Here is a 12,105-nt window from a genome sequence, read left to right as displayed (position 1 = left end):
CTTGGTCAGCATGGACAGCTGGTCATTCTGTAGGGCTGCTGAGTCACTGGTCTGAAAAGGAGAAGGGAAATGGTGAAACAAAAAGTCTTTTGAGTCGACGTTCTCAAGAAAGCTTGGGCTGGAGAGGAACATAGCAATGTGCTGTTGCAGAGCTAGCTCAGAGCATTTTATCAGTGGGAGTAGGGAGAGTGCAGAGAAGAGGAAGAAATTCCACAGTTGAGAAGCCTTGCCCAGGAAGGACGCTGGATTTAATCCTGAATGAACTACAAAGGACATTCAGTGACTGAAAAGAGGCAGAAAACATCTATAGCTTTTTCTTTATTTTGTCCTAATTTGTTTCTTTTTTTTTTTAAAGCTATTGAGAAGTGAGATTTATTTCATGTATTAATTATGTGATTAATGTAATGAGAGGCAAGATTAAAACCAAAGTGAAACTCTAGGAAGGAGTCAACTTATGCTAAGTAATTCTCACAAGAGTCAACCTGGTCCTGGGATCTAAGCCAGCTGTGAGATGCTGTTTCCAAGACAGAGCAGCACAGGAGCACATGCCCAAGGGAATACGTGTAAAGAGGCAGGGAAATGATGGTGCTGTTGTTCACAAAAACAAATGAAAGATAAGAGCTCATGCTTCTACCATGTTGGATGCGTCTGTGCAGTCAAGCAAGCATCTGTTAGGTAAAAATACACTGCATGATAGTTTTGAAAGTGGTATGTGTCTTATTTAGACATTATTTGTGACCAAAAATCCCATAAAAGTCTCAAGTTTCTAGTCTGTCCTAAAGCTAGTGTGAAAATGGGGTGCTGATCACAAAAAGGGTATGATTTTTGCCTCTGCTGCACGTGACTGCTGAAATACTTGATTATGGGTGTGTTTGATCAGACCTTTGCCAGTAAGGCAACATGCAATTCCAATGAGGAGTCCTGTTTTTCTTTTCCTTTTACATAGTCTCACAGAAAGGATCTTCATGCCTTGCCATGGTTCCCCGCCCTTCAAATGAGCTGTAATAGCAGGATTGGGATCAACTCACATGGAGTGGATTCCAATAAAAAATGGCTTGTGCAGTCCTATGTCAGTGAGCAGTATTTCTCAAGGCAGTAGGGTATAGAAGCGTTTAGTTTTGTAATGTGCAGAATGCTCATCTTTCCTAATATGTAAAACAACCAAAACTTGAGATGGTTTATAGATTTTTTGGGAAAAGACTCTTTGTTGATTTAAATTCTTTGTCAGAGGTAAACCCTAGCACTTTATCTTGCAAGTTACAGGATTCACTTTATGCTGGATTAAGCTAATAAATTAGGGAAAAAAAAGACTGGTAAATAGTTGATTTGAGTTTCCATATAATTTAATGCTAATACCTTTTAAAGAATATTTATTTTTCTATAGCTTTTTTGAAGGAAAATTCTGGATCATGTTTTGCCAAAATGTAACATGGTGTATGTATAGCTCTAGACAACTTAATAAAATCCCATAGGGGTGCTGACAAAGTGCAATAGCATAGTAACAGTAACTTAAAGCATTATGTTCTGGCAGAGTCATTCTGTTATGCAGAATGGAAAGGTACAATTTCCAGATCAAAAACTGAAGCATTTATCATTTTCCAGCTCTGTGTGGTCTCCTTGGCACTGTTCAGAACGCTCATTGGCTTGCATTGTGAAGATGTGATGTTGCAGCTAGTTTTAAGGTAAAGCCCAAATTCTTCTTTCCACTTTTCATTCTAATTCTGGGATGTGTAATCTCAGCCTATGGATGCAGAGTTAGATGGGGGTTCTCCAAGACAGCAGAAATGCAAGCTACTACAGAGATAAGAATATTTACAGTTCTGACAAAAGTATGCTAGACCTGTAGAAGCGTGATTTATGTCCTGCGATCTTCAGGAACAAGAGATTTTTCATGTGATTTATTTCTATAAAAGAGAAAGAAGAGAAGCTAAGAATATATTTATCACCTTCAAACTGCTTATTCCCTGCTTTAAAACGTATAATTCTTCTCTCCTGCATGTTTTCTCTAGTGTATTATATATACAGAGGACCTGTATATTTGCTTGCAGCTTCCATCTCTGTTTTTTCACCTATGCTCAGTCCCCAAGAATATTTCAGGTTCCTGAACTGTTGTACATAAATTGTTATGTAATGTGCTAGACACATTGATTATATATTACTGCTAACTGTTTTTTCTATGGGTTGCCTCAGAACACTACAGTTGTAATTGAGTATGTGGATTAGATTAGGCTTGATCATTTATGTGGAAATCCTGGTGCAACTAAATCAGGGCTTTAATGTTGTGGAAGGTGTGACTGGAAGGTGGGACTGTTTCAGGCACCTGCCTGGCCCTCCACTGATAGGTGTTAAGGTGAAATTCCCTGTAGCTCTCTGACTGTTGTGCCTGGGAATGGTGTTAGGAACTCTTTGAACTCAAGTTAGATTGGGACTCCCCTACTAACTGCAGTACAGTCAAGTGCTGTTGTTTAATCTTCTTTTTGTTTATTTAGGGAATCCTTTAAAATTTGTTTGCATTTTAAATGGCAAAACATCAGCCCAGTTAACACTAAGGGTCTTAATAAAGTGCTCTTAAAAAGTTAAACATTCACTGCTCTAAAGAAGTTAAACATGAGAGTGTTCTTCCTCTGTTCCTTGTTCTCCCCATAGCTTATTCCCTCCTCTGCCCGAGAGCTCTTGATCTAGTGCTGTAAAACACCTTGATGACCCTTCCTTCCTTTTTGCTGGCTGCTTGCCTGGTACATGTAAACCAGCTCTCTGTGGTTTTCCTAGAAAAACAAATAAATTAAGGCTTCTGAGACAGAACTCATTCATAATGGGAGCAAACCACACAACTAGCCTTTGACTTCTGCCCATCCTACGCTTCCCCCATCGCTTCTTACAGCAGGCTTGTTCTGACCTATGAAGGAGCGCTCGTCTTCCCCATTCTGATGCAACTGATTTCCTATCTCTACTCTTCTTGACAGTTACTCATTGAACTGTAGCCTCACAATGTAAAGAGTCAGGGCTTCATGCTCTTGAGAGGTTTAGGATATGGATCACTGTCAAGATTATTGTTATTTCTTTTAATTTGGAGTGGGAAGGAAGGTGGAAAGGGAATTTTGTATGCGTTAGCTTTCTCTAACGTGGAAGGATGTAATGCTAGGCACTGCTCTTTCAGGTATCTGATCCCGTGTAACCACATGATGTTGAGCCAGCGGTGGGCTGTGAAAGAGAGAGACTGTTACTCTGTGTCTGCTGCAAAACTGCTCGCCCTGACACCAGTCTGCTGCTCCACTGGGATCACTTTGACTCTGGAAAGCCAGGGAAAAGATTATATTCTCTGGACAAAAGCAGCACAAACTGAAGGTAATTGTTGCTTGGGGGATGACCAGATCATGAACTGAAATGAATTTGGCTCATGGGAGGAGGTGAAAGAAAAGTGGTGGGTAACAATAAACTGGGCAATTAGGCTGCACTGGAAAGCTGATGTAATCCCTTCCGTGTGTCCAGGTCTATGGAAGCCTTATTCAACTTGGGTAGCTGTTAAAATACGCATTTGTGAAAATAATGTACAGATACATGATGGCAATTCTTGCAGCTTCATGAGTGCTTACAGCTGCTTTACAGATAGGATGTGGGCTGGCCTCTCAGAAATACTGCATTACAGTGCTGACTTGCTAGCAGGAACGAGTTGTGCATTTATGAACAAATCTCTTAATTCTTTGATCTTCCTGCCTTATTGGGTGGTTGGGGCTAAAACTCCACCTGCCACGTCTTAGTGACTGTCTTGCTAGAGAACTTTTATGTTGTTTTCTTATTGCATGTTATGAGTCATCTTCTTTACTTTCAGATTCTGGTAGAGGCCCTTGTGAATCCACTTGCATTGTGGAATGTGGAAGAACCGTGGATATCAGCTACCTGCAGTACCTGGGGGAAGCTCAGGAAGCCATCCTCCAGTGTCTGAAAGACTGTAAGGTTTGGTCTGCCTTATATGATGGAGTAAATCCCGATCCAGACACCTTTATCCAAACGCTTGCTGAGGAGAATGATACAGATGTGGAACACCCCATGTTTCGGCTCCAGCAAAGGACACCTAGCATGTGTAGCTCCTCTCACACAGCTCCTTTTGGTGAGAAGATGCAGCTGGAGCTAGAATGGGATGATAGCTATGACACAGGGATTTCTCCTGGTTCTGATGTGAGCTCGCCCCATCCGTATGATGATCTGGGGAGCACAGAGATGCAGCCACCTATAGAGCCACCAAAACACATTCAGGAGATGAAAAAAAATGCGATCATGCTCATCAAAGGATCTTACATAGAAGAATCAGACTTTCAGGATGATGTTATGGTTTACAGACTATGTGCCCAGAAGGATACTCAGGAAGATAACTCCAAGGAGAAAACTTCAAATGTAGCCAAAGAACATCAGGTTGAAAGCCAGACTGTTGTCAATGGGCCTCTTGCAAACAGCCAGCTGGAAACGGACTTGGATGAGCACAGTAAGACAAATTCAAGCTTGACTCAAGGTATAATGAAAGAACATACAAACCAGAAAATGGCTGAGACGGATCCACAGCCAGACTTGGAGTTGAAGCTTTCTCCTCAGGAGGCAGATCATAACTTAAGTGTAAGACTGCTGAGCACAGATGGTGAGGATTTCATTGCACAGTATGACAAAATTATTAAGGAACTGGATCCAAATAATGCAAGCTTGGAGGAGGAAAAGTTGGACGCTCCTGACCCTGTGTCTCCTGCAGAAGAGGAGGAGGACTTTGAGAATTTCTCAGCAGACACCCTATCTGCAGAGAGTGTGTCGTCTCCCTTTGGCCCTAAGGAGGATCCCTCTCCCAAGCGTGCTACGAGGAGCCAGAGTGCTCCGTTTACAGGTGGCATGTCCTGTTAGTTACACACACAACAAATGTGAGAAGGGATGGTGATCAAAGGTGCCCAAACGAGATGGCACTGTGCAGTGCATGGCGCGAGCACAGCGCAAGGAACAGCCTTGGCACTAAGGAGGCTGTGCCCAAGTAGCTGGGACTGGCCCAAGGAGAGCGAAGGAGATGCGACAGGGAGTAGGGCAGAGCAGTGCAGTGACACGAAATCGTGGCTGCTCAGTTCTTTTGGGGCTTTTAGTTTTAATTATTTAAAACCCTGCGATTATGTTGCTTGTGTCAGAGTGCCGTCGTTCTAGGGGAAACCTGGTGGTGGAAAGGGGGCCGGAGTAACTGTGCTAACAGACAGAGCCCGGCTGAATGATGCGTTTTCCTGATGCCTTTCATCTCTGACGCTGTGGATGCGGCATGCCTCTATCCCCCCCTCAGCTATTTCACATTTTAGCACGAGGTGGCAGCACGGGTGCCACGTCTGCCCGTGCCTGTCTGCGTGCAGCGCCCTGGCAGCCTGCTTCTCAAGCGCCAGGGCAGCCCTGGCTGCTGGCACGCTGCGCTGTCATGTGCCAGACAACAATTTCAGCTTGTTCTCCAGAGACTGGCCAAAGCACTCCGGAATGACAGCGCTCCTGGAGGCTGCAGCGTGCTTTTGATCTGTGCTTGTGCAGCTCCTTGCACTGCAGGCTCCTGATCTTTAATTAGGTCTCCTAGATACCACAGTAATGCAAATAATAAAAAAAAAAAGTAGTGTGCCTGGGTTTTTCTCATCCCAAATGAGACTTCTGTAATCTGACGTCTCGTCCATTTGGAAGGAGGGGGAAAACATTCATTTGTATCCAATGAAATGCAGCCCTTTCTGGTCAGCTGTGGCCAGCATGCCTGGCATTGTCTCCTAATTGAAAAACTCAGCCTGTTTATCCCGTCCATTTGCTATTTTCTCTGTGGTGGCAATTTCCTTGTATTAGAGGCTAATCACATTCAGACCTCTCCATTACCCATTATCTGCTGTCAAATGTAGCTCAAAAATGTTGTCCCTGTCTCACATTTTTCATCCAGTCCCTTCCTCCATTTCTTGCTTTTAAAAACAGGAAAACAAAACCCAACACAACCAAAAAAGCACACTTTGCTCCCCATCCATAACGTGTCTTACTCTTAGGCTGCTCACCTTGCTTTAGTGAAGGTCTTGGTGATCCTTGGTAAGGAAGTGCTCACAAAAATGCCACAGAAATGTGGGATTCCAGCATTTTTCAAATATATTTAATGTGGAGAGCTACATTACATATGTAGATGTCTGGGATAAAGATTTTCGGTTGCTTTCAATTTTGGGGATGTTGCCATAGGATGGATGGGGCTTCCTGCTGCAGGATCAGCTAACCAGACAGAGGCTCTCACACCCAGTAACTCTCAGCAGTGCAAAGATGCTCTCTTCAGGCTCACAGATCTATGAAGAAAATGTCCCATTGATGTCTATATCCAATTTATTTTTTTTCTTAAAAAGAAAAATTAAATGTCCAATATAAGGTTAAAAACTTAAAAACCACAATCATCCATGTTTGCCCTGAAGCAAGGAAGAATGTGATGTTCAGGAACAGGAACTTAGTGCATCACAGTTTTTGTTTTGTCCATATATCAGTGCTTGACTTCATGACAATGTGGCGATGAAGTCAGGAAAGGAACATATTTTTGGTATTTTCATTGCTTTACTCCACTTCTTACCAGGCTTGCAAATTCTTAGTTCCTCTGATTTGTATTCTAATGATTTCTTGAAGATACATCACTCTACCACTGAGAATTTCATGTTGGTAACTTCTCTCAGAGTGGCACACAGCATTTATTACAGATGCCTAACTTCAGCTTTCCCTGCTCAGATGTGAAGTTTGACCTACAGGAGAGGAACTGTGAGCTACCTCAGCTGCCTCCACTGCAACCCCTCCTGAGAGAGGAGAGCTCCCGTTGCACTGTGGTCCTCAGGAGCTCTGTGGAAGTGTCCCCACGGACAGGAGAGCAGCAAGCAGTGGGTTATGTTGGGACAGGAGGAACCTACCCAGAAGTGTTGGTGGCCTGCGCCTTGTGCTGGGGCCTCGGGTGGCTACTCAGCATTTGTCGTGCTGTCAGCCTGTCAGCCAGGGGTTCCCCTGGTTTCCCCGAGGGGTTGCACACGCAGTCGTGTGGCGGGGCTGGCTGCGGGCAGAGGGCTGTTCCCCAGCGCTTTGCTTGTGATCAGGGCACCCCTCCAGCACCCCCTGGCAGTGCCACCCAGCAGCCCCTGTGATCTGGTGAAAGGCACGCTCACCTTCGGACAGCTTTGTTAAGCTTGAGCACTACAGGGCTTGGTACCCTGGCGGTAAATGCCTCTGTATATCAGTGGTTATCCTCCAGCATGAATGCACAAGCTAAAGCTATTATTTATTGCTGACATTTATATGATAAAGACTACTTTTACAAATAATTTTGCTTATAAATCTATCTTAATATCTTCCCTGCTTTGTGTGACTGTTCGCAGTGCTGAAAATGCATTTTCTTGTGATGTGAGCTATTGCAGGTTTTGATTTTATGTTTAGAGTAGCATTTTTGTATTTTCTTTACAAGAGCACAGATTTTTGATAAGACTATCTGGCTGTAATTTACTTTGCCGAGTCCTTCTGTGGAAATAAGGCACAATGCCAGTGAAAAGGACAGATTGTTCAGTGGTACCATCCTGATTAACTTCAAAAGGCATGGAATGACAGACCATAACACATGAGGCTAAATCCTTATTGGCATATGTAAAGTAGAACGGTTGTGTATGTTAAATATGCTGTTAATGCAAGTGGCTAGCTACTCAAATGCTCCTACTCATGAAAGCTTTTAACATCTCTGTTAACTCTATTTTGTCTGTTCAGTTATGTTTGTTGTTTTTTTTTTTCTTCTCCTTGCTGTCTTTAATTAGCATGTAGTAGGTCTGATTTGGTTGGTTATAATGATCAAAGTTCCTTTTCCATGCTTATTTCCTGGATCTTAGGATTTTTCTTCTATGAAAACAAAGGCATTGGTTCCTTCTCCTTTTCTTTCAGGACCATTTATCAGCGTGGTGTTGTCAAAGCTGGAGAACATGCTGGAGAATTCCTTGCATGTCAATTTGCTGCTTATTGGGATTATTACCCAGCTGGCGAGTTATCCACAGCCTCTTCTTCGCTCCTTCCTGCTCAACACCAACATGGTGTTTCAGCCTAGCGTGCGCTCACTTTATCAGGTATTTGACCACCAGTCATGCCTATAGGAACAGCATTTTTGGTGTCTTGTTAAACTTTACTTCAGCTCTTTTCACTTCCACCTGCTCTTCTCCCACCCGAGAGCCTTGCATCTCATTTCAATGTTTTAATGATCTTTTGTGCAAAGAACTGGAAATTCTGCATGGCCGTAACTTTTGTTGCAACTCTTCTTTAATGCATCTAGAGAAAGCCTGAGCATTCAAGGTGTGGTTGCACAGGGAGCAAGGGAGTAAAAAGTGATTGTTGCTCTTCTTTTGGCAGGTGCTGGCATCTGTGAAAAATAAAATTGAACATTTTGCTTCTATTGAAAAAGACTTCCCAGGTCTTCTCCTGGAGGCCCAGCAGTACTTGCTTTTTCGCGTGGACATGTCTGATGCAGCCGAGGAGCTGCTAACCAAAGGTAAATGTTAACCGCATCCGGAGGAGTGCTGGGTGCAGTGACTCACCTGCCACCTCTACTATTTGCTACAGCACGATTAAAAGTAGGTGTGGTGCGTTATAAATATCATTAACCAGATGCACCGTTCTGACTTGAAACTGATGATCCTCAGTAGGCCACAGTATAGGGATCTATTTGGATATTCTGTGCTCTTTAGAAGCTTTTATTATGTCGTTGCTACAGAAAACGTCTGTTTAAAGGAGTAACAAAATCAGCTCTTGCTTGGCTTGCTGTCAGTTTGGCCGTAAACAAACTTGCTTTCAAGGCATGAGGTGAGGTGGCATATGTGCATGATTTCATTTTATTTTTAGCCTGACCTTCTGCTAGTCATTGGGTCTTTTTTTGATAAATGTAGGGAGGACAGAAATCCAGAATAAATTGGTTTTGGTAACAATTGAATAAGGCTTCACATCATAGCTTGGGCTTCAACTGAGCGAGATAGAGATGAGCCAGAAAACTTCAAATGTGCTTTCTTGAATGAAAACATAAAACATAAAAATAAATGGGGGGATATAAGTCAGGACACTTCAAGAGCAGCAGGGAGTTAAGCAGGTATTACCCCAGCTTTCCAGGGGACTTTGCAACATCTGCTGCTAGTCAAGGACAGCGTGTGCTACACCTGTCTTAACAGTTAACAGTACTTATGCTGCAGTGAGGGAAGCTAATAAAAATTAACAAAATGAAGACTCTTATGTTCTAATTAAGAAATTTCCAGAAGCAGCTGGGTTAGGGGCCCTGCCCTGGTAGCATGTGGCTTCTTAGCTTGTTGCTGAGCAGGCAGGGTTGGGGTGCAGGTTTTCCTTAAAACAAATAAACAAAAAAGCCTACCGCCACCACCAAAGAAAATAATTGCCATTGGAAGAGAATGCATAGAAGTTAGTGAGCGCTGTGACCAGGTGTTCAAGAGATGTACACCAGGGTTCAAGAGGCTGCATATACAGATGTTCTTATGCATCATTTGGAATCAGTAATGATTGTCCTGCCTTGCCTAGACCTCTGTAAAGATGTTGATGTTTTCCTTGGATTTCCAGAGGTGTGCAAGGCAGGACTTATGTGCCTTCTTAATTGTGTTTTCATTTTTCAAGGCTCTGAAGAATAATTTACCTAGCTGCTAGTCAGCGTGGTGTGTGTTTGTGTGGTTTGCAGCACATGTATTTTGCAAAATTACGATCTCGCCAAGGCTGCCTCTCGAAGAATGAGCCCGTAGAAGGCGCGTGCTGTAAATGAGCTGTGTGTTGCAAATATCAGGGGGGGCTTAGCTCTGCGTTCTGGTACCATGGATTAGGAAGCCGTACAATTAGGTGATGTTGTAGCTGGCACGTGGGATACAAGATTAGGAGGCAACATTAAATGTCCTTTTTTTCAGGTGCTGGCAGTAGGAACTTCTGTATAATGCATTCTCAACAGAAATTCATCTGTCTGAGAAAACCCACATGCCTTGCACTTAAGAGTTTTCAGTGCTGGTTAGTCGTATCTCAGTTAAATACCAGAGTAATTTGGGGCATTTATTTGTACTTACTATTTTACGTCAGTTTTCTTCTGTGGGCTTCAGAATATGCCAGGCTGACTCATGCGGGTCATTATTTAAGATCTCAAAACAAGGCTGCTTAGTCACTCTGTTGGTACATTTTCTTCTGTCTTGTGGCAACCCCTGTAAAGAAGGCACCTCTTGACAAATGGATGGAGAGTAAATAAATGTCTGGATAACAGCAGATTTGGTTCCCAACAAGGCTGGTGATGCAAGCAATCAAACTGTAATTCTTGGGGCAAGTTGGCTCACTAGTCCTTTGACACGCAGCAGGTCACTGTATTGATTAAAAGTGCAAGGGCAAGGCAGAAGCTGCTACGCTAATGGAAAATGAAAAAGAATGAGGAACTCGTACAGGATTCTTGTGCGGTGCTCACAGGTGACATTCAAGCTAATAAAGCATCAGCTGTGCTCTGGGGGTTTCTTCCCCAAACAGAAGTGATGAATAACCCCCCCAGATTTTCTCTAAAGGCCAGAGCACAACAGGCCACCTACAGAATTTGCATCTGAAAAACATGAGCCAGATTTAATGGGGAAAGCAAATGTAAACGTGAAATATTCCAAAGCATTTCCCTTCTTTTGAGAGTGACAGCCTCCAAAAGCATTTGAGCAGGAAGGGCTGATTTGTTATTTTCTGCTTGCACAGTACTACATGGTTTGCTCACACAGTAGTTGGGGTTAGGGTTAGATATGTAGAGTTCCGTGATGTAGATCCCATATGAAATGCTGCCCTTTTTCCAGTGCATTACTAACGCTGTCTCCAGAGTGCTCATTTTCTCGATTTCGTGATTCAGTTTGCGTTCTGACTGCAGAAAGAAGTGGACAGTCTTGGTTGAAGAAAAAAGTCAAATCTCTGATCCCTTGACCAGCTTACTCTGCCTCCTTTTTTTTTTTTTAAATATAAATATATAAAAAGTTTAAATCAAGATGTTATTTGTTGAACTGTGTCAATTTTGATGCTTTATGAAGGGAAGAGTTTAAGAAAAAAAAGCTTTCAAAGCACAGTAACATTCTGGTTATATTGGCTAAACTATTTAAAATACTTGATATTAATTATGAAACATTTTGAGATTGTAAGAGAATCTAAAAGAAAATCTTCAAGGGAAGCTCAAAACTTCATCTTTTGATTGTAATTCATAATTTAAGTTGTTTTTCCTCCCACAGTCAGAATTTTCCACAGAGCTGAAATTCCTGTACTGTGTCTCTAGTAGACAGAAATTTGTAGAATAACAATATGAATGATTGATAAGTCTGGAGTTGGAAAGGTTTTTTGAAACTCGAGAAAAGTACAACTCTGTTAGATGATTAAGATTAAAATTTCTTTTGAGTAGTTGAAAGCTCACAGTGATTCCACAATGCCAGAGGAGAGCTACAGGAAAGAAACCCGAGCGCAGAGCTGTTGAACAGAGGAATTGCTCTGCCACATCGAGGGAGGCGTTCACCTGGGGTACCCCCATTAGCTGCTTGCAGATGTTTCAGAAAAAGGTTCATGTAACCTGGGACTGAATTGTTTTAGTATAAACTGCATGTGCTCAAGGGAAGCCTCTCCTTAATGCAGTCTTGTGGTGTTGGGCTTGTCTGCGGTACGTGAGTTAATATGACAGGGTGGGTTTTTGTTTGTTTCCTTGGTTGGCTCTAGGTTTTGTGTGTGTGTTCAATTATTTGCTTATCCAACTAATGGGAACATCCACTTGTAAGTTAGGCAGGATGCTAGCTGGCTGAGATCCTGGCCTCAGTGACATCTCGTGGCAGGGAGTTCTGCAAGTTAATTTTTCTTTGTAAGGTATTTATTTCCATCAGTGTTAAATTTTGTCACCTTTTTAGTTTTGCTGAATAGCATTTAATTAAAGTGCAGTTCTGCTTCAGGATGAAACAAGGAGCACTTGATTGAAATTTAAGTGCTGCTGTCTCTGTAATTCCATGCGTCCTGATGTTTGAGCCCCGATCCCCTGAACTCTGGCATCAGAGATCATATAGCTCTAATGCCCTGCAGATCACATGGTGGCTTTCACTTGTT

The 12,105-nt window shown here is 42.6% G+C and overlaps 1 protein-coding gene across 14 annotated transcripts in view; it reads left to right on the top strand.

The window, feature by feature from the left end:
• The window catches only part of FHIP1A (FHF complex subunit HOOK interacting protein 1A), a 94,830-nt gene that overhangs the window by 72,855 nt on the left and 9,870 nt on the right, over positions 1 to 12,105 (top strand). For all 14 annotated transcript variants that reach the window (XM_013094940.5, XM_027456667.3, XM_027456663.3 and 11 more), the window contains 5 exons: positions 1,603 to 1,682; positions 3,158 to 3,345; positions 3,830 to 4,867; positions 7,924 to 8,102; positions 8,383 to 8,521. In XM_013094940.5, the coding sequence (XP_012950394.1) occupies positions 1,603 to 1,682; positions 3,158 to 3,345; positions 3,830 to 4,867; positions 7,924 to 8,102; positions 8,383 to 8,521 (1,624 nt within the window). The remainder of the gene's footprint in view (positions 1 to 1,602; positions 1,683 to 3,157; positions 3,346 to 3,829; positions 4,868 to 7,923; positions 8,103 to 8,382; positions 8,522 to 12,105) is intronic.

This window comes from Anas platyrhynchos, chromosome 4, assembly GCF_047663525.1.
Source record: "Anas platyrhynchos isolate ZD024472 breed Pekin duck chromosome 4, IASCAAS_PekinDuck_T2T, whole genome shotgun sequence".
NCBI classification, from domain to species: domain Eukaryota; kingdom Metazoa; phylum Chordata; class Aves; order Anseriformes; family Anatidae; genus Anas; species Anas platyrhynchos.
This window is presented reverse-complemented; position numbering and strand designations above follow the sequence as displayed.